The sequence below is a fragment of the Haliotis asinina genome, chromosome 14 (assembly GCF_037392515.1).
Source record: "Haliotis asinina isolate JCU_RB_2024 chromosome 14, JCU_Hal_asi_v2, whole genome shotgun sequence".
In the NCBI taxonomy this organism is placed as follows: domain Eukaryota; kingdom Metazoa; phylum Mollusca; class Gastropoda; order Lepetellida; family Haliotidae; genus Haliotis; species Haliotis asinina.
In genome coordinates this window covers 17,382,046-17,404,234 of record NC_090293.1, presented here as the reverse complement: position 1 = coordinate 17,404,234, position 22,189 = coordinate 17,382,046, and the positions used below count along the sequence as shown (strand labels likewise).

The window sequence follows — 22,189 nt, the reverse complement described above, 5'->3', positions numbered from 1 at the left end:
GTACTTTCTTTAAGATGAGTCCCACACCCTCACTCGCGATTTCCACCCGCTCGGCCACGGCTTTTTCCAGTGGAAGCCGTGCTAGTTAACATTTATGAGAGGGGTGCACAAACTCCGCAGTCTCATCTACCAGTTGTGTGACTTCCATTGTGACTGTGACTGACTGAGCGGGCTAGGCGGCTGACTTTGTATGCTGGCGATTAGATGCCTGAGTTGAGTATGTGGGTTCGAATCCCGGATAGGACTCAACTAAAAAAGGTACTAGAATTTGTACTTACCAAGAAACTAAGTGTAATCATACATGTAACATACGTTACATTTGACAACTTTCAGATGGCATTGTATAACGATGCTCATTAGATCAATCACCCTCTTACCATGTCTACACCTTGTTATATTTACAATCTGTCGTCATACAGTCGGAAAGTCATGTCCATAGATGTTCATAACGTTGTGGAACGTGTGGCATAAATTAACACTTGTTAAATCACAGGATTGTCTGGTCCACATTAGACTATTCACACATCCTCATATTCTACCAGTATCAATACCTTGTTTAATGTGTATACCTCATACACATTAGACAAGGAGATAGAATTATTGAAACATGAATATAGAAAAACAAATATCCAGAAGGAATATCCGGTGCCAATCCTCGGTTTCTCCCGTGCCAGAAAAAAAGGAAAAAACAAACAAATGCAGTGTGGCCTCCGATTAACCAATTACTTTTCGGGACTCGATCTCAGCCTCGTTATGAAAACTTGCGCAGTCATCTTGAGTATGAATCATGGCGAAATTTCTGTGCAGAGTTCGCGCCCTTGGATTGCAGGCACTCAGCTTCAAATACGGCTCGACTATGGCAGCTCAGAAATTGAACGCGGATTTGTCTCGGGAACTGGTTGAAAGTGTCGACAATTTTTTGTTTGATTGCGACGGTAGGTACGCATGCATGTTCAAGATTATTTTGACCCGTCCGAAGTGCGTTCAATGACATCTCTTGACCGATAAGCAGAGAAACTCTCCTTTTTCAGCGCGAGAGATACAAAAGCCCGTGTAACTGTCACGTGACTGTCACGTGTTTTTGAAAACAGCAGCCGACATCCTGCGACTTCGTGAGAAGCAGAAAGTCTATAAAAGTACATACGAAAATGTCCTTGTCCAGAGTTGAGGAGCGCTCCCAATTAGTGACAAGACAGTCCCGAAGCTGTTAATTTTCTTCCCTATCTTCACACCCATTTACTCAATCAAAATGTTTCGTTCAATGTAGTAACTACCACTATTACTAGTAGATCTAGTCTTTTACTCTCATGAAATGCAATCATTTCGACTCTTACAGAGCGGGACAAAATGTATGGAATTTTCCACAGATAATAATGCACGAAGGTCGTGTAACGTCATGAGGCAAACATGTACTAATTTTCTTCCTGTTGATGTTACAAGTGTGTTCAAACCTAAAGTCTATGTATATACCATTATTAATATGTACACACTCATAATATATGAATAGAGTATTTACTTTGGCTGCAGTGAATAAACTATTTTTCGAATATAATACATATCACAAATATTGGGAAATGAATGCAAGCGTATAAGTTAAGTACACTTATGCTGTGCCCTTTCCGGTGTTTGTGATGTCACATGCATTGTGATGTCATGGCACTGTTATGACATCATAGGGTCTACTTCATAGCATTAACTGTCAGTTCACCTGATGAAGGGGTCTTGAAAAGACCTTGAAGCGTTGTGTTTGAAAAATTAAAAAGATGTGTAATCCATAACAGATCTTGGTCATGAAACACCCATGTCGACAGTGTTAATCTGTTAGAGCAGGGATACTCTACAACACAGATAGGTCACTCGCTTGCTTTCTTTACCATTTGTACTAATTAACTGTGCCTGGTCATGCTCCAATGCACACAGTGACATGGCTCATTCCCAGCGCAACTGCAGCTGTGTTTAACAGAACTTCAGCCAGTTTAATGTATCAGTCGGAATTTTACAATGAATGAATGAATTATAGTAGGAATTAAGAGCAAGAATTATGTGAATGAACGAAAGATTAAATGATACACCACAGCCTTCCCTCGCAAAACATGTTAAAAAACACAAAAGTATTCGAGAACACATGTTAACATCAGCCGTCCTTTTAAAAAAATCTGCTTTGAGACATTTTTGTTTACATTAATAATTAATTCAGATATCTTATTGCATGTGGGGAATGGAATGGACATTAACCATGTGTTAACTGACACTGTCACACTGCCCTCAAAAATAAAGTGTAAAACTGTCACAAAGCAATCTAAAACACCTTTCCAGTTTTGTCAAATAATAAGATCAACAAGAAAGAAAGAAGTTACCGAACTATAACCCTCAAGCATCAATGGCAAATCAGATCAGATAGGCAATATGTCATATTTTTCATACACCTCAAATACTAGTACATCCTAACATTTTGTTTTAGATTATGAAACTATCCCTATTACTTGCAAACACATTCCACCTGATAGTATATTCCACTCATAAGAGTTAAAGGTGTATGTGAAAGATGTTTTTGAAGTACAGTCTACGTAAACTTAGTCTCAGTGTATTTCGTTACACTCCACCACTCAGTCTAACAAAACCTAGTAGAAGGTCGTCTTTGAGTGACCAATGACTGTCCTGTCAAATGCGAGATGGTTAAATAGATTTAACCAATCAGACAACGGCTATTATTTAGGGATCGGAGGGACTTTCAAATATTCAGGTCACTGACACAGATCTCTCCACAAACAAAAATCTGCATATAAACAATTATTTGACCTGCAGTTTATACGCTTTTGGGTTTCTGTTGACATGGTTACCATTAGCTAATATTTCCGCAAGATAACATCCCTGAATATTGCCAAAAACACTATTTTCAGCGACTGTTTACTCACAGTTGTCATGGTTGTACGTATGCCGTGTGCATCACCCAGAAGCGAGCGTACGCTAAATAGCATTCGGAATCATTCGGAATCTTTTGGGTATGAATCTTTTCGAGATAAAAATTCAAAAGGTATGTGCGAATGTGCACTTTCGCGATTTGGTAAGCCGTGTTCTGATTGGTCAGTCTCAAAGGTTACCTGACACGACCTTCCATAAGATTTGTTAGACTCAGTAGTGGGGTGTAACGAAAAGTACTGAGGATAGGTTTACTTAGACTATTTTGAAGTAATAACTAGAAACACTCAAAAAACAGCATGTAGAATTTCAATTGCGGATCATAGCAGAGCGGGGATGTGTCACATTTTTCACACACCTCAAATACACTCGAACATTCTTTTTCAGATTATGAAACTATCACTATTACTTGCAAACACATTTCACCTGATAGTATATTCCCCTCATATGAATTAAAGGTGTGTGTGAAAGATGTTTTTGAAGAAATAACTAGAAACACTCGAACAATGGCATGTAGCATTTCAATGGCGGATCAGAACAGACCCTAACAATTTTTTAAGTCATAAAACTGTCACTATTACTTGCAAATACCTTTCAACTAAAGGTATGTTTTCCTTCTAAAAATTAAACAAATGTGTTTATCGGCACAACTTAGTCTATCTTCGTGGTGTATCGAGAATAGAAACCAGTGAGCTATAACATAACGACTTGAAACTTTACTACAAATCTACTGTCCTAATACGGACCCTAATACCAATTATTTGACTTAAACTAAAGTGACAAAATGGTTAGCCAATCTTCTACATGTAGGGTTTCAGTTGTTACAACACTCAGTGAACTTAATCAGCTCTTGAAAATAAACTGGGCTCAATCTTAAATACTACGCTGCCACCATATTGGCTACACTGGTTACATAACGACCCGAGACATACTTTCAGTGGTTTTTTGAGGAGTTTCTTCTCCCCTTCTATATAGGCTCCCTGGTTTAGAGCAATAACCAGTGATCTCATAATAATAAAATTTGGTGTGGAATACTTATTGTTGGCAGTACCATGTGCAACCTTGACAAACTAACATCACCTGCTACTGCAAGGCTGGTACACATTCCATTACACTTATCTGACTTTGAAAAAAGGACATAAGGGTCCAAGTAAAACACAGTCCCTTAAATAATAAATCGTAAATATTCATAAATCTTTGGTTCTGGTGACTGTGAATAATGACCTGAATTCATGAAGGGCAATGGCTTTTAATCGATTATGTGAGTGAATTGAGACAGCTTTGGTGATTACTCCACTGTTCATCAAACTAATGGACCAGAATTAATCCTGATGCCTGATTAGCCATTCAAGATGTGTCCAGCACTTTCACTGTTGCTGATCATGTTTTTTTGAAGTGGGGGTGAAGAGAATAGTGGCAGTATGATAGATGTTTTCTTGCAACTAACTGTAACGGTTATTGCCATTCCAAATTTCTCATCCCACTCATAAAGTATATATTTATATCATACAGTAACCTCGAATAATTGATTGTGTGACTATTTTAGGGTTTCTTTTAAAGTAGATATATTGGGAATGAAACAATGTCTAATATACTTCGACTAGCTATTATATGGGTTGTAGGACATCTCCTCCCAACTAAGTAAAACTTGTTTCATAACTTTATCTTTTTTCTCTGTTTTCTTTTGCTGTCCTTTATTGTTGCCAGATAAAAAGTACTGGAATCGTAATTGACTGGAACTGTGTACATGGGTTATTGATGTTTTGACAATATAATTGGTATGCGTTGATAACTGTTCACTAGCCAATATGGCATATGTGTATATCCATAGTACATATTTAATCTACATAGCGATAACGGATTCCTGTGCTTTGTATGCACCAAATTGTGTTTCTGAGGAATTAATGTGTCTTCTGGGATTTTTTTATGTGAAATTTAGAACATGTTTAGTAAACGATGAAATTGTAAGGTGATCCCAGCATCAGTATGAAACCAAAGATGTGACACAACATTTATCTTGATGCTATACACAGTATGAAGTGGTGTTCTTTGTTTTGAGGGTGCTCTGGTAGCCCAGTGGTTAAAGCATCTGCTCGTCATGCCAAAGACCTGGGTTTCATTTCCCACTGGGTACGAAGTGTGAAGCCCATTTTGATCTGGTGTCCCCAGCAGTGATATTGCAGGAATATTTCTTAAAGCGACATAAAACCATACTGGCTCACTCTTCATTTGAAACTGCAAAACATTTCTTGTTTCAGGTGTGTTATGGGATGGAAATGGTGCTATTCCTGGAAGTCTGGAGACAATCAATCTTCTTAGAAAATTGGTAAGGCCAACGACAAGAAGTATTATCATAAGTCGTGATTTTAACAGTTTGAGCTTGAATTTCAGGACCTGAGAAGTAGAGCTGTGACGACATATCATAATATTGATAATCGTGATACTTTATCGAATGATAAATATGTCGATACTTTTTTCGTATTGTGATACGTATCATTGACCTTAAAATCGTAAATTTTCATGAGAAATTGGCGGTTATGTAAAAATTTACACAGTTACATGATGTCAAAACATACATTTTTAAAGCAAATTTCTAAAGATGGCATATGATGATGTGAATCGTATCATATCGTATCATTCCAAGATATTGCGATACATATCGTATCGTATCGTGAATCTTCTGTATCGTCACACCTCTACTGAGAAGTGAGATGAGAAAGTTTTCTGTTTTTGTATGTGTATGTGTTTTATATATTGGCTAGAATCTTAGAATCTTAACATGAGCCGAGTGGACCTTCCTCAATGGCGCAGGGGTTAGAGTGAGTGAGTGAGTTTGGTTTTGCGCCGCTTTTAGCAATATTCCAGCGATATCACGGCGGGGGACACCAGAAAATGGGCCTCACACATTGTACCCATGTGGGGAATCGAACCCGGGTCTTCGGCGCGACGAGCGAACGCTTTAACCACTAGGCTACCTCACTGCCCCCACAGGGGTTAGAAAGCCTGCCTGGAGAGATGGTTGTGAGTTTGATCCCCAGCCGAGTGGACCTGCCTCAATTGCACAGGGGTTAGACTGTCTGCCTGGAGAGATGGTTGTGGGTTCGATCCCCAGCCGAGTGGACCTGCCTCAATGGCACAGGGGTTAGACTGTCTGCCTGGAGAGATGGTTGTGGGTTCGATCCTCAGCCGAGTCATACCCAAAGATGTTAAGAATTGTACTTCTTGCTCCTGTCTGGCACTCGACATTAATGGGTGTGACAAGGACTGGTCGTCTCAGAGTTTTTATAATGCGTCTGAGTGGGGTATTGATGCTTAACAGCCTCACGGTATCACAGTGAGCTAGCACTATAAAACCAGCCTAAGTCTGGGGTTGTTCAAGCAGCCATACACACACACACACATGCACGTTGTCAAAAGGGAAAATTTCAGCATTAAACCCCGTTTCACGTCACCTCAGTTGATTCTCTTGTTAACAAGTGATCTTACAGGAAATGAGAATTCTGGGAGGAGAGACACTGCTGTGCAGTGTATGTTATTATTCTCCATTTAGACAGTGCTTTATTTGGAAATAAAAAAAACTGTTTTTAGGCTGTTACTCTGTATCGCTAAAAAAAACCCAATTACAAAAAGCATATGTTGAAATAGCCCATGGTAGACTTACTGAGTCTTCAGCAGGATACATAATAGGATATCCAGAATAGCATGTTTACTCATAAATTTGGACAAAACATAGAAAAAATATGAATAGCTGCTGAAAACAAAGATCAGACTATAGATGACAATTAGGTCGCTCAGCCAGTTATGACGACGGACTGTCGCCTCATGCCCCTGGCATGAAATACATATGCTGCTTAAATGTCACAAGCAACATAAAACACAACTTTGCAGATTCTAATACCTTTCGGCATGTGCTTACCGAAACAAATCATCAAAAATGCCAATTCAACCTATAAAGTTAGAAAAAAAAGCCAACGAAATCAGTTCAAATCATTCACTAATTTTCCCTCGGCTAAGTGGATTGGCAGATGAACCAGTGGCCACTGACATGATCATGGGTGAAAAACTATTTTTTATCATACATCTAGGTGATCATTATCGACTGTAACTTACATAGTGTAAGAGTTTATCTCATTCAAAAAGAGGGACAAATGTCCTGTCAAATTTGTGTACCAGGGGGGCCTTTCATGAAGCAACCTTTACAAAGGTTAACCTGAACTCCCATTCTTTAGCATTGAACTAATGTTACTTTAGTGACTTATGATCTCCTTATATATGATTTTAAAACATTAACCAAAAATAAAAGTGCCCGTTCTGTTATCTGAAGATGACTTGGATTTTGACTGAGAATCATCGCACTAAACTGTTATGCACATGTCTTATACTGTCATTAGTCCTCTCAGAAAGACAGCAAACCAACTATTCACAGTGTTGCACAAATGGAAATCAGCTGCAGACACCTTATATTTCTCAATAGCTCTTGAATATACGAAAATGTTGATATGCATATGGTATAACCATCCTCGATATCTCCAGAGTATACGTTCCGATAAGTCTCCACTATACCCTGGACGCATCTACGGCTCTGCCAGATAAATTTATTACCTCCCTTCACTGTCTTTTCATCCAGTCAGGTGTCTACGCTGGGAAGTTGAGCAAACCAATCACAACTCACTTTCGTTTTTGAATTATCTAACCGATTATACTTGGCAACACAAACCATGCAGAGGTTCTCTGGAAGAGTTAGACGGCGTTCTTGCATATGTTGTTTTAAAGTTTCGGACCTGTCAATTTGTTTGTATGATTTCCCTAAAATCTGGGACGCACAGTGGGCAAACCTTCGCAGTTGCGGCCGCTACCTTTGTTGACACTGGCAAGCTCTGTTAAAACGGCGGCCTAGCTGATTGGCTACTGTGAGAAGGCGGAGCCAGCAAAGGGAGGTAATAAATTTATCTGGCAGAGCCGTAGATGCGTCCAGGGTATAGTGGAGACTTATCGGAGCGTATACCCTGGAGATATTGAGGATGATGGTATAACTTGCAACCACACACATTTGATCAGTTAAAACAAGAAAAATCATCATGAGCAAATCGCTGTAAAAACACAAGACATTTCTGAAGAATACAATTATTTTCCAAATATTTAACTTTAAACATCTGTGTGAATGTTATCATTATGTTACCGGGTTAACATTGCAGGTTTCTGCTAATCTCTGAGTAGATGCTTAGCAAATTGAGTTACATATGACATATGATTTTTTTTTTCATCAGTTGGTGATTTGTACTGTACCTTCGGTAATAAAAATTGATTTTTTTAAGAGAATGGAAACTTTTATTTTTGGTTAATGTTTTAAAATCATATATATACACTCCAAATATTATGAAAATGTCATAAAACCTATGTTGGAACAGGGGTGCAATATTTTCTGGATCAGCCCTAGGACTATTAGTGCTTTGTGAAAGGATGTCCAGGACGGCTGCAACCTTGTAATAGTCTGAGCAGATGTTGAATGTTTTGTTCATAATAAATATATGCGGGAAAATGTAACTGTCTGCTATAAGCAGGGCCGGATACTGCCCTGATTCTCAAATTACTATATATTGCAATAATTCAAAAGATATTGCAATACATATTGTGTTATATTGACTGGAATTATTCAGCCTCCGTGCTAATATCATAAATTCATAATAGTTCTCTGTGTGCCACATCACCTTCTTAGTTGCTGGTACTCCATGCTCTGTACATAAATCACTGGGGGAGGTTATTCACATTGTACCTGCTGCCCCATAAAATCATCATCATCCCACAGGCCACAAATTATGAACGGTCCCTTAACAGCTGTGTGTTCACATAAGGATGAGCATAACATTTCAAGGGTTAAAAATCCCATTGCCTGATGCCGGAGACTAGTCAGTTTTTATTTTGGGCAATGAAATAATGCTATCTTACTTGTCCATGGGCTACCAGATAATTTCTGCTTAGTCGCAGTTTCAGACTGCAAATAAACTTCGCTTTCGTTTCATGTCTGTTCAAAATGTAGCTATTATATTTCACAGTGATCATAAAGTAGAGTTGTCTTGCTTTGCTATTTATCACATCTCAATAAATAGTCCAGTAAACATTAACATCAGACACTATGTTGATTTATTCTTTCACAATTACACCATTATGATTATATCATAAAAATATCAGGGTAAGTGGATAATTAGTCAGGACAAGTTGCTTTCTTAAAGTCACATGATCTGTGGCATACTGACCGTTATTATGTCCTTATTCCATCAGGTGAATAGAGTTTACCCAATGAAGGTTTAAGGATATAGTCCGACATGTGTTCATCATGATAAAGGAGTTTACATCTATAAAGTTCTCTTATGTGTAGGACCCGTGAAGGTCCCGGGGTAGAATAGGCCTTCAGCAACCCATGCTTGCCATAAAAGGCGACTCAGCTTGTCGTAAGAGGCGACTAACGGGATCGGGTGGTCAGGCTCGCTGACTTGGTTGACGCGTGTCATCGGTTCCCAATTGCGCAGATCGATGCTCATGTTGTTGATCACTGGATTGTCTGGTCCAGACTCGATTATTTACAGACCGCCGCCATATAGCTGTAATATTGCTGAGTGCGGCGTAAAACTAAACTCACTCACTCACTTATGTGTAGGGGGCGGTGGGGTAGCCTATTGGTTAAAGCATTTGCTCGTCACGCCGAAGACCAGGGTTCGATTCCCCACATGGGTACAATGTGTGAAGCCCATTTTCTGGTGTCCCCCGCTGTGATATTGCTGGAATATTGCTAAAAAGCGGCGTAAAACTAAACTCACTCACTCACTCACTCTCTTATGTGTATTGTTACAGTAAAAAATTTGCCGTGACAAAAGGTGTGAGAAATCCCATCAGAACCAGCAAAATACAACACTGACAAGTCTAAGATTATCAATAAATTGAGCTAAAACAAAGGCAAGATACAAAAGATTCACAAGAGAGGTTTCATATACAATACAACTGAATCAGTTCTAAAGTAATGGGTCACATATAATGTCAACTCACCGAAGTCTTTATGTGAGAGTGAGAAGCAGCTATGCAGAATGTAACACAGCGAGCGGTCAGGCAGTGGTTATGTAGATCAAGCAATGACGGAGAGGCAGAGCTATGTACTACAGTTAATCTGTCTGTGTCTATGTCAACAACACAGCAACCAGCCTTTATACATATAGTCAACATTTCCTGAAAGTTCGAGCACATATGACCATCGCCATCAACGTAGAATCATCTTGGCCAGCCTCCCTGAAATCAAATCAAATTACTCAAAACTCAAAGTCAAGGGGAGGTAACTCTAGAGCACTTCCTTAAAGGCCTGCAGCCAAAATACTAAAAGTACTGAACATTTATGATACGAAATGTGACCCATAATAATTATCATTCAAAACACTAAACGTTGTGACCCAATAATAATTACTACTTAATTAATAATACAATTTACATAAACTACACTCTCGTAACAGTGTCACTTCTAAATGTCATTGAGAGACCTTATGTGTTTGCAGTGCTCACATACATTCTGGCTATAGTCTGATGTATTAGTCAAAAGATTTTGAGAATGTGTGTAAAAATCAATAAATTTCAGGGTTGTGTCTGTGTTACACCTGACCTTACATCATTCTCGGTATATTTTTTATTGTTTTATTCATTGTAAGTCTTTTATCCACAGCCTCAGTTCATTTCTAACCTTCATTTTCTAACTGTGTCTTCCAATTTTTGGGAAACTATTGTTTGATTCTAGTGGTAATTGACCTTATCAATGTAATTAGGTACTGACTCCTTGATCTACTTTTCTAATTTGTAGCAGATGCAGTTCTCTGTAAAGTTTATGCACATTAGTTACACAATCACTTGATTCATTGGGAATATATGCTTAGGGTAAAACAGTGTACTGCAGTACTGGTAGTACTGCCTTGGGTTTGGTATACCGTAGTGAAATAAAAAAATTCTTTCTTTTTTTTATGAGGGGGGATGTTTTCGTACGGTCATTTTGTTAATCATTTTAAACTTTCTAGAAATGTTTAGAATTCAAACCATTTATCATAAAGTATTTATTTTTGGCTCTTGTTATCCTTCAGAACACGTTTTGCAGGGGTATTAAAAAGGAATCCATGCATCTGTACATAGGTAGACATGGTGGTGTACTAGTGCCATTTGGTAGTTTTGGATTTCTGAATAAAATGTGTTTCTATGGCAACTACTTTGACTTAGACTGAAATTGGTGGTAGAGCTCTTTTTTGAGCAGAATTTAAAATTGTTCAATTGTTGATAATATATTTTTTGGTGATAAGAATTTTCTGTCGCTCAAATGTGATTATGAGAATATCAATTGTGTTTTATAAAAGGTAAATTTGATTTAAAATCTCAACGATAAAAGTGCAAGGCTCAAGAGCTTAAAATATATTATGTAGACAATTTGTTTCACACAATTAACATGAAACTGCAGATTTTACAACCTAAAAGAATGACCTTGTGTTAAGTTCTTTGTCGTGTATTGTTCCCTTTTTATATATGTCTCAATTGCTTTTGTTTAAGGGCAAGAGGGTTTTCTATGCAACTAATAACAGTTCCAGTACCCGAGAGCAGTATGCACAGAAGTGTCAGAAGTTTGGTTACAATGCTACAGAGGTTTGTGTCCTCTTCATATATTGCATGGAGCAGATCTTGTGCTCCTGATAATATTGTAATATGTTCTGAGACCATGGATCGAATTATTGGTTTTTCGATCTATCTAGCATGCATTATCAATTATTGATAGGCTCTGGAGACATCTATAATTCGTAACAGTCAGTGAAATGTCACATTAAACTTCGGGAAGTATGTTTGTCATGTTGTTTTAGCCATGACAGTTTCCTGACCCGTAGGGGGTGGTGATGTAGCCTAGTGATTAAAACGTTGCTCATCATGTCGAAGACCTGTGTTCGATGACCCATATGGGCACAATGTTTGAAGCTACTCGATGCTTGTTATGTACGAAAATATGACAAACCAATCATAACATGCGTAATGAGTGCAGTGCCTTGATCAAACTAATCCTGACTATTCACATTGCTTATGGCATCAGTATGTTATTGTTTAAAAAATAAAAAAATACGAATCATCATATTGAATAGAGTTGTGACGATACGCCCATGCCACGATGTAGTCTAATACATACGATGCGATACGTATCATGATATTTTGTCCTGGTATACAGAAAAATAAAAGTACTGGAAATAATGTGCTGTTATCATTTCAAGGAAGGTATTCTTCTCCCAAGAAAAATAAACACGTCATCATGAATTACATTTTATTAAAAATGTTTAGTATGTGTCAGTGAAGTAGTGTTTTCCAAAAAAATGGAACAGCAGGGATCATCATTGGCACAACTGGCTTTTTTGCACAGATAACAAAATAAATTTGTGAAAATGTTTGCAGTCGGAGCATGTCCATGGCAATATTTTCCACGAAAATCTAAATAGAAGGGGAGACGGTGTTTTCATTGACTGCTAAGTATCTAAGTATCGTGTTGAATCGATACACGACAATCGTATCGATGTATCGTATTGTGCAGCTTTTGAATCGCAATAACTTGTGTATCGATGAATCGTCACAACTGTAATATTGAAAGTAGTAATTGTGAAGTTTTTTTAAAAATCATGCAAATGACACTGATCCATTCAAATACATGCACATGCATTTGTTGACATAACGGCTCTCACTGGTGTATTTCTGACGATCTTGTGGGCTTATGGTGGTGATTGTACATGCGCTTCCAACATTTTCATCAACTAATTATAAATCACCATCAGTTTCGAAACAATAATATTATATCTGTTTGTAACTAATCAACTTTAATCTTTAACATTGGTCATATTATTTCACATATATGGGGAACTTAATAGTCTGATTTTTAGTCTTTTTTTGTTTTTTTATTTTCAAAGTCATTTTGGAGTTTCTGCTTTGGGGATTTAATGTAGCTTGTTTTATTTGTGTTTTTTTTTTTTTTTCGGTTTGGGGGTTTTGGGGTTTTTGAGGGGTAAGGTGAACATATGGTGATAATCACATCAGAATATGTCTTAAACAAATGTGTCTTTCTCCTTCTTTTAGATGATAAATGGAGGTTAAATTCTTTGAAATGAGAAAGCAGAAACAAGTAACAGCAATACAATGTACTCCGGTGATATTAAGTAACACTGGAATTGAATAGAGTTATTGTTCCTGTTTGAAGTAGTTGTGATGTTCCTATGCCAGTATAAAACTCCACTATACCCTGCATACATCTATGGCTCGGGCTGATAATTTTATTACCTCCCTCCATTCTCACCATAGCTACTCAACTCTCCCGCCGTGACAAAAGAGCTTGAGTGTTAACAAAGATAAAGGTGGCAGCCATGAAGGTTTCTTCGCAGTGCGACCCAGATTTTGGGGAAAATCATACAGACAGATTGACAGATCTGAAACTTTAAAAACATTTATGCAGTAACACCTGCTACCTCTTTCAGAGTACCTCCACGTCATTTGTGTTGCCAAGTTTAATCGGTTAGTTAATTTAAGAAGCGAAAGTCAGATGTAATTGGTACGCTCAGCTTTCCGACGTAGACACCTGATTGTATAAAGAGCCAGCCAAGGGAGGTAATAAAATCTTTGGAGATATATCCTCTGTAGATGTATCCAGGGTATAGTGGAGATATATCCAAACGTATACTCTGGAGATATCGAGGATGTCTGATCCATTTCTCTGGATATGCCAGAATTCATTTAGGCATCAGAAATTTGAATTATGATGCTCTTTGGGTTGAGTCATAATTTGCATTTGTTGGTGATCATAGGAGATATAGGAGATGTGACTGTTACCATAGTTACCATCAGTGGTGGTCCAAGTGTCACAATTGAATGGCATGTCACATTTCACATAGGAATGGAACAATTTATCCTCGACCATAAAGTCCAAATGACTAAGAAATTAAAGCAGAATTTATGGTCATGAAAAATAAACACTTTTCTATAATTTCTTGTACTTGGATGTTGTATTGAATTTTGGTGGGTAACAATATGACATACAAATTTCAGTTCAAAACTTAGCCAATATATACTGATCATGCCTTTTTCACTTGTTTCAACAGGAAGAGATTGTGTGTACGGCCTTTATTGGAGCTTTATACTTGAAAAACATTAACTTCACTGGGAAGGTGTATCTGGTGGGGAATCCTGCTATGGGCGCGGAGCTCGATAAATATGGTATTCGGCACACAGGCATAGGGGTAAGTATATGGGTACATATGGTGTTGAGGTAATACAGTCGATGATTATCAGCATACAGGCCTAGGGAGTTGTGTAATGATATATAGAGAATCTCCACAAGTGTCTTGATATCAAATATATCACCACAATTGATATCAGAAGACACAAGGGTGAGATTCTATGTATGATAAAAAATTACTCTCCCTAAGTAATTTCAATTAAAAAATGTACATCTCTGTTCACAATTCATAAGTAATTTCAATTAAAAAATGTACATCTCTGTTCACAACACTGCCATTAGACAGTATAGCAATGTCATAGCATTGTGATGTCATCAAGTCCATGACATCATAGCATTGTCAGGGCATTGTGCAAAATATACTGTCTCCTATGGAATACAGTTTTGTATGATAAATATGGTGTCCTGCAGTAATAAGGGTTGAATTAGTGTATAATGATAGTAATCAGACATGGAGATGGTGATAAATAATCAACATCTTGGGTATATTTAACTGTATTACAACAACTGCAAGAGCAAAACTTATGAAGAGTTGATGTATCAGTAAATGTACTATTTTATCCCCCCGGCATATAGTCAACGCCTCGTCTGTCTGTCTGTCCGTCCGTAATCATTTTGTTTCCGGAGCATAACTCAGAAACTGTTCAGTTATAGGTTTTTGTGATTTCTTAGTTTCTCAGTTTCCATGGAAACGATTCAGACTTTGTCTCAAAAGTGAGAGGTGTGTTTCGTTGCCGGAGCAGAACTCAAAAACTTCTTAATATCTGTCAGTGTTACTTGGTGGATATGTGTGGCAGACCCCAAAGTGGTGCCTTTTGCTATTTACATGTTTTTCTGATTTATTATTTTCTCCGTTTCTATGGAAACGTTACAGTCTTAGTCTCAAAATGGATGGATGGGCTTCGTTTCCGGAGCAGAACACAAAAACCGTTCAATATTTTTCTGCAAAACTTGGGACATATATCAATCGGAACCTAAAGTGGTGCCTTTTGCTATTTAGAGGTTTTTATGATGTATTATTTTCTCGGTTCTATGAACACGTTGCTGACTTTGTTTCTGGAGCACACCTCGAAAACCATTTCATATCTTTCAAAACGTCTTGGCAGATATATACGAGACAGATCTTGAAATTGCGACTTTTTCTGATAACAGATATACAGCATTTATATTTTTCATGAATTCCATGGAAACAATTCAGACTTGGTCTAAAAACACAATAAGTGATGATTTGTCCTTTCAAATATGTGGGAGTCGGGGGATATGTCATCTTCTGATGACTCTTGTTCATTCAGCTTGAAATGCAGTCGTTTTGTGAAAATGAAGTAAAAATGTCCCATTTTTCAGCCTGACCAGGAAATGATAGATGGCTTCTATCCAGAATGGTTGACAATGAAGTTGGATCCAGAGGTAAGTAATTCAGTTCGATATACGCCATGGCTTTGTGTACATATATATAGTTCAGGTTCGATTCCATGGGTACAGTGTGTGAAGCCCATTTCTGGTGTACCCCTCAGTGATGTTGTTGGAATAAAAGTGGCATAAAACCATACTCGCTCGCTCACTCACTCACTCACTCTGACACCCACCCACCCACCCACCCACATTTTCGGTGGCAGCCTCGTTGGTCTAGTAAATGCGATCTCTGCCCAGATGGCCTAGCATAATTGGTTCAGTTCATAAGAGCATCTGTCCAAGGAGAGGAAGTTAATGGTTTCCATCCCCTGTCATGTGGCAACAATACACGTAGTACCCTTAAATATCTGGGTTAGAACTGGTCTTCAAACTAACCAAGCTGCAGCCCTTGGGTATGCAAGGGATGTGATCATGGCTCAAAGTTCAGTTCAGAAATCATTTTTCTTGCTTCACGAATCTCATGACATGTATTTGACAATGCATTTTAACATTTGTGAACTGAGTCACTTCAACCTTCCCTCTCACATCAAGATAATCCTTCCATGAGTAAATTAAAATGATGTCAAGACTGTTTGATTGACTGACTCACTCTGGACAAAAAATCAGTTTTTAACAGACTGTCTTTGGAAGCAACACATTTATTGTGTCAAGTCATTTTTCAAGAAGAAGTTATATATAATAAATGTCATCCATGCCTAATTATACCTTATTATATCTGCCCATATATGAACTTTGTTATTGTGATATTTTATCAATGTAACTCTTTGTATAATTCCAGGTGAACTGTGTCATGATTGGGTTTGACAAGTACTTGAGCTATCCTAAAATACTTAAAGCCAGCAGTTATCTGAAGAAACAAGATACAATCTTCTTGGCAACAAATGAAGATAGTAATCTACCGGCAAAAGGGGAAATTGTTATTCCAGGTTAGTGTGTGTGGTTCATATTGAAAACTGTGGAATGTTTTGTCTACCATTTGCTTAATGGACTCTAGACCTCTGTATCTACATCAGCTGGTGCGAAAAAGATATCATTCCAAACAGACTTCATAAATTAAAAAAATATCTACTTATCCTCTGATGCAATAGTTAAGTATTAGGTATTGGAATAATCAGACCAAAAGAAAACACTCAAAGATCATAGGTCATTCTTTTGAGGTTACGGGTTCACCAATGTTGATTGTCACAACTTTTGTTGGTAGGTTTTAAAAGTATATGCAATCATTTTACAGTCTTTCTTAAAGGTCACATGCAACATAAAACACAACTTTGCAGATTCTAATCCCTTTCGATATGCACTAACTGAAACAAATCATCAAAAATGCCAATTCAACCTATAAAAAAAAGCGATGGAAAAAAAGCCCGCGAAATTGGAGTTCAGACGAGCCACTAAATGTCCCCCTGGGGGGAAAAGTGGTTTCAAATCCTGCTTTGCACTTGGACAAATGACAGTTTCCAGCCACACAATAGTTTATCATCTCTACTAAGATGATTTTGGATTGGATCGAACACAAATTCAGAGAACATGTATTTACAAAACCCAACATCTCTATATACATTCTTTATGGATAACAACTTCTTCTGGTGAATATGATTTTGTTTGACAACGATATATGAATCTATACTGAAACAATGGATCAAGTACAATGCTTGTACAAGGCGACTTTGCTTGTCGTAAGGCGCAACTATCAGGATTAGGTGGGTGGTCAGACTCACTGACTTGGTTGGCACATGTTATCAGTTCCTAATTGCCCAGATCAGTGCTCATGCTGTTGATCACTGGATTGTCTGGTCCAGACTTATTTATTTTCAGATCGCCGCCATATTGTTGGAATATTGCGGAGTGCGGCGTAAAACTAAACACACTCAATCACTAATTATCTATATTTAGGACTTAACCATCATTTCATAAACAACAGATGATGCCTACACATCTTTTCTTTAAATTCTATTATTGTCTGTGTTACCTATTTCAGTTAAAAACAATTGTAGTGTTATCCAGAAACATTTTCTATTATTTGAAGGAATGTAACATTGACTATTGTGTCAAGTTTATGTGTGCAGTAACCACTACTTCTAAAGATAACACCCATATGTGTCCCCCTTCACAGCTAAGACATGTAGGCTGAGATGAAGTCTTGTGCTCCTGAACAATTGTCTGGAAGGTTAAGTTTGACTGCCATTGTGATACGCAAGACTGGATTGTAGCTGGCAATCATTGTACACAAGAGCTGTGTATGACATTAGGTTCAGGTGTGGCCTCTGCTGAAGGTGGACTTGACACTTGCCTGGGACAAATTAGTGTTGGGTCCCAGCAAGCAATGCTGATCTTTAAGGATGGGTGTCACTGTGTGATGGAATATGACACACACATATTCGTGATACGTATCATATTCCTAAAGTATTCCTAGCAGGCCTAATGGATTACCGTTCACAATATCAATCACTCGATTGTTTTGATGTGATCATTATTAAATGGGCACTATAACTAACATGATAAAGCTGGAATACACGCACATAGTGATTCCATATTGACCATTCATCATTCCCAGCAGCAGAAAAAACTCAATAGCAAACATTTGTATCCAATTTCCAACAAGACCTTGGATGGTGGAGTAGCCTAGTGGTTAAAGCATTTGCCTGTCACACTGAAGGTCCTGGTTTGATTCCCCACATGGGTACAGTATGTGAAGCCCATTTCTATTGTATTTTGCAGAGATATTGCTTGAATATTGCTAAAGCAGCAAAAATCTAAACTCGCTCTCCCACTCCAACTTCACTCAGCTACAAATGTTTTTGCCATTTGGACATGGGGCAAATGTCAACATTGCCAGCTGAAAGTAGTGAAAAGAACATACCCTGAGGGTTTAAATCTTTAGACCAATAGGCTAAACTGGAAAAAATACAATAACTGCTGGTCAGACCCGTGAAGGTCCGGGGTAGAATAGGCCTTGAGCAACCCTTGCTTGCCATAAAAGGTGACTCTGCTTGTCGTAAGATGCAACTAACGGGATAGGGTGGTCTGGCTGGCTGACTTTGTTGGCACGTCATCGGTTCCCATGATCATGCTATTGATCACTGGATTTTCTGTTCCAGACTCGATTATTTACAGACCGCGGCCATATAGTTGGAATATTGCTGAGTGCTAAAACTAAACTCACTTATTCACTCAATGATTGAATTGATGAATAAATGACAATATATTCCACAGAACTGTCCTTTTTAATTCCAGGAACTGGAACCATGGTCAGTGCAGTGAAATGTGCCAGTCGAAGAGATCCAATTGTTTTGGGAAAGCCCGAGAGGCCGATGTTTGATGTCCTGCAAAAGGCCCACAACCTTGACCCAGCTCGTTGCTGTATGGTTGGTGACCGGTAAGAAAGCCCCCATGTTCAGTCCCGTGCACAGGGACTATGGGTTCAGTTTCTAGCGGTCTTAATCAAAATCTTTCTAACTGATGAAGATATGGGCTAGAACTGTCATTAGGTTCTTGTTGAAAGCGGCAACTGTTGGGTTGTCATTTGTGCTGACTTACAGATGTCTGTCAAAAGCATCAAAGTTAGCAGACACTAATACTCTAAATGCATTTAAACATTCATGATAATGTTCAGTTATTTAATTAAGAGCAACTTTAGTGTGCAGTGTTTTTGTTGATTTAAATCAGAAAAATTATGAAAATGGTTGTACAAAATCACTCTCGGTTATACTCAGTGAGGAGTTACTTCCCTTTATTTATTGGCATTAATTAACAACAGATTCCAAATCTGAAATCCTCATAACTTAATGCCAATCACATGCTTAGTAGAACATCATGATTTTCTGATTTAATGATTGCAGACTTTAGCAACCACATGCATATGTCAAATTTGGCATTTATGTACGATCATTATTACATATATATAATATGACAACAAACTACTTGAAACGGAAGTGTGAATGGAAAAGTGGGAGAAATCAGGGAGCCCTGACAACAAGAAAACCGACGACAGTCACTCCTAAAAATCTAGTGAACTGAACTAAATCGCAGTATGAGACACGTGCAAAAGAGTAGCGGTACTGCTTTCATGCAACAGTCAGCATATATTGCACATGCTTATTCGCCAATCTACCTGTAGCAACCAAATGTATTCGTCCAGATTACTTGCCCCGCCTGCTTGTCCGAAACGCGTTCACTGCACTGGCTAATCTATTACTTTGTCCATCAGTAGCTAAGCATGAAAGTCGGACTTTCTTCTCATAATCAAAAGACATTTACATATTCTTCTTGCAGCTCAATCGCTCACTAATGAAAACCAAGCAGAGGCACAGGAACTTGTCCTTAATACTTCTTAGTGTTTGTTTCAACTGTTTCAGAATCAACACTGATATAGGACTGGCCAAGAAGTGTGGGTTGAAGTCGCTTCTTGTTTTGAGTGGTGTGTCGATTGAAGCCGATGTCAACCCTGAATCAAGTGTTTTCACCAAGGACCAGTTCCCGGATTATTACACATCAACCCTCGGGGACCTGGAAAAACTTCTCCAGAAGTCACAACAACAGAGTTGATGATGAATGAAGTTTAAGATATTAAATCATTTTGTTTTTAGTGTTTTGACTTTTTGACAGCCCAGTGTTTTCTTCATTATTATTTATTTGCTTCTTTGTTCTGTTGCATGTTTTCCCAATTATTTTCTCCACAAGATCTATTCTACATGCTTGGCAATCGAACTTTGCCTGTTATGTTATATCTGTAATAACAAACTTGTAAACTATTAACTTTTTGTCTAAGATTTTGTCTAATGTTTTGTTTTTTAAATTTTTAAAGCTGCCATACATACGCATGTAAGGTGCAGAGCATCATTTTTGAAATACTTAAAAATGTTAACAATCCTGTCGATTCCTGTGCAATAACAGTTTCTAATTGTTTTAGAATATTTGTAAGTGTAATTGTTTTTATGAAAAATCATGCTACTTGGGTGCTTTTGTCATGGGTGAGAAATAAGGTTTGGCCAACCACGAGCGTTCGTTCATCTACACATCTGACCATAGATGATTATATATGTACATGTACACATGTTGTTGCTTGTCTTGTTTTGCTCTCCATTAGAATATCCAGTTGTATGTTTGCTCAAGCAAAAATAAAACTGTAGATTTTCAATAGGCTGTCATGTTCTAAGTGTCCTACTTATACCTCAGGTAATCGTTATTGTAGTTGCAATAGTAGTGGTATAAATATTTACGCAGATATGGACCAATGACAGATTTCTTTGCACTGATTTCTTACTGCAGTGACTTTGCTCTCCATTATTACATTGTATATGAATTCTGGTTCTCATGTGTAGATGATCTCCTGCTCTGATATTTAAATGTTGCTAAAATTGACGTAAAATTTAACATGATCTCTGTAGTTTAGAGAGACACAGAAGAAACATGCAGTCAGTTTTTAAACTTATCCTGTCTCGTATTATTGTGTTTTTGATGTTTTTATATATGCTATATATTGGTAACCACAAGAGAAATAGAAGAAGTCTGTAAGTTACCAGTTGTTCTAGGTAACTGTGAACACCAGTAAAATAGAGAGATGTCCTCCGAAAGTTACTACAAAAATATGCCAATGTTGGTATTTTGTTTTTAACAGATACTGTATTAATCGAATGATGTCCCAGTGCACATGAAGCAGACAAAGAGTGAACATGTTTTAGAATGAGTTAAAATGTCGTCAGTATACGCAATGATGGGTATTGGCCTAACTCTTGTGTTGTAGTAATGATGCATGTATTGTAATATATACTTTATTACTCGCCCATGGAAGATACTGCAGTGTAATATTTTCACTTCAATATTACACTAGTTTAATACCGCTTGACGTATGACGTCAAAATGGTTCAAAGTTGTGATATCACAATGCTAATGTTGATGTCATGATTTTACTAGACCTTGCTTGACTTGAAAGCTGAGAGTCCTCACACGGTAGGCAATTTCGCCGCAGTTTCTGTCAATTTGTGTTGGCGAGTAATAAACAGAATACTAAACTCGCTTCCGTGTAATACCATTTTCATTAAACTCGTTAAAGATTTAGTATCAAGTCGTTAACTCGTTTAATAAAAATGGTATTACATGGAAGGTCGTTTAGTATCCTCTATACAATATACTGTTGGTTTCTTTCATGTGTAATTACTTATGAATAGACCCATACATAGGACTTCAAATTTGGGACATCTTCATGTGCCGCTGTTGGCAGTAACAAAATGATTAGGTCAGACCAATTTTGTTTTTTTTTGTTTTAAGGATCTGCCGTATTTCTTCAAGAATAAGAAAAAAAAATAAAAGATAATTTTCCCTGCTCAAAAAATGAAATAAATAGATAAAATCCTATGTTATTATTGGCTAAAAATGTAAACTCTCAAGAAAATACTTTTAGGTAGTTTTTTTTTTTTGTTGACCCATATTCACTTCATATATTGCTTCGTAAAGTAAAATACTTTGAGTATTTCAAAGGAATATTACTTTGAACGGAAATTTTAGTTCTATTTTTTTCCAAGCCTGCCTTTAGGTTTTCAGAGGACAATAATATGTAAAACAGACAAAAATCTGTAAAACAAGAAA

The 22,189-nt window shown here is 37.6% G+C and overlaps 1 protein-coding gene across 1 annotated transcript; it reads left to right on the top strand.

The window, feature by feature from the left end:
* The first annotated feature begins 787 nt into the window (after window positions 1-787).
* On the top strand, window positions 788-21,912 carry LOC137262302 (glycerol-3-phosphate phosphatase-like). The gene is made up of 8 exons (XM_067800125.1): window positions 788-935; window positions 5,178-5,245; window positions 11,488-11,580; window positions 14,058-14,195; window positions 15,539-15,601; window positions 16,386-16,533; window positions 18,839-18,980; window positions 19,960-21,912. The coding sequence occupies exons 1-8, from the start codon at window positions 788-790 to the stop codon at window positions 20,147-20,149; spliced, it is 990 nt and encodes a 329-aa protein (XP_067656226.1). The 3' UTR covers window positions 20,150-21,912.
* The last annotated feature ends 277 nt before the right edge of the window (window positions 21,913-22,189 follow it).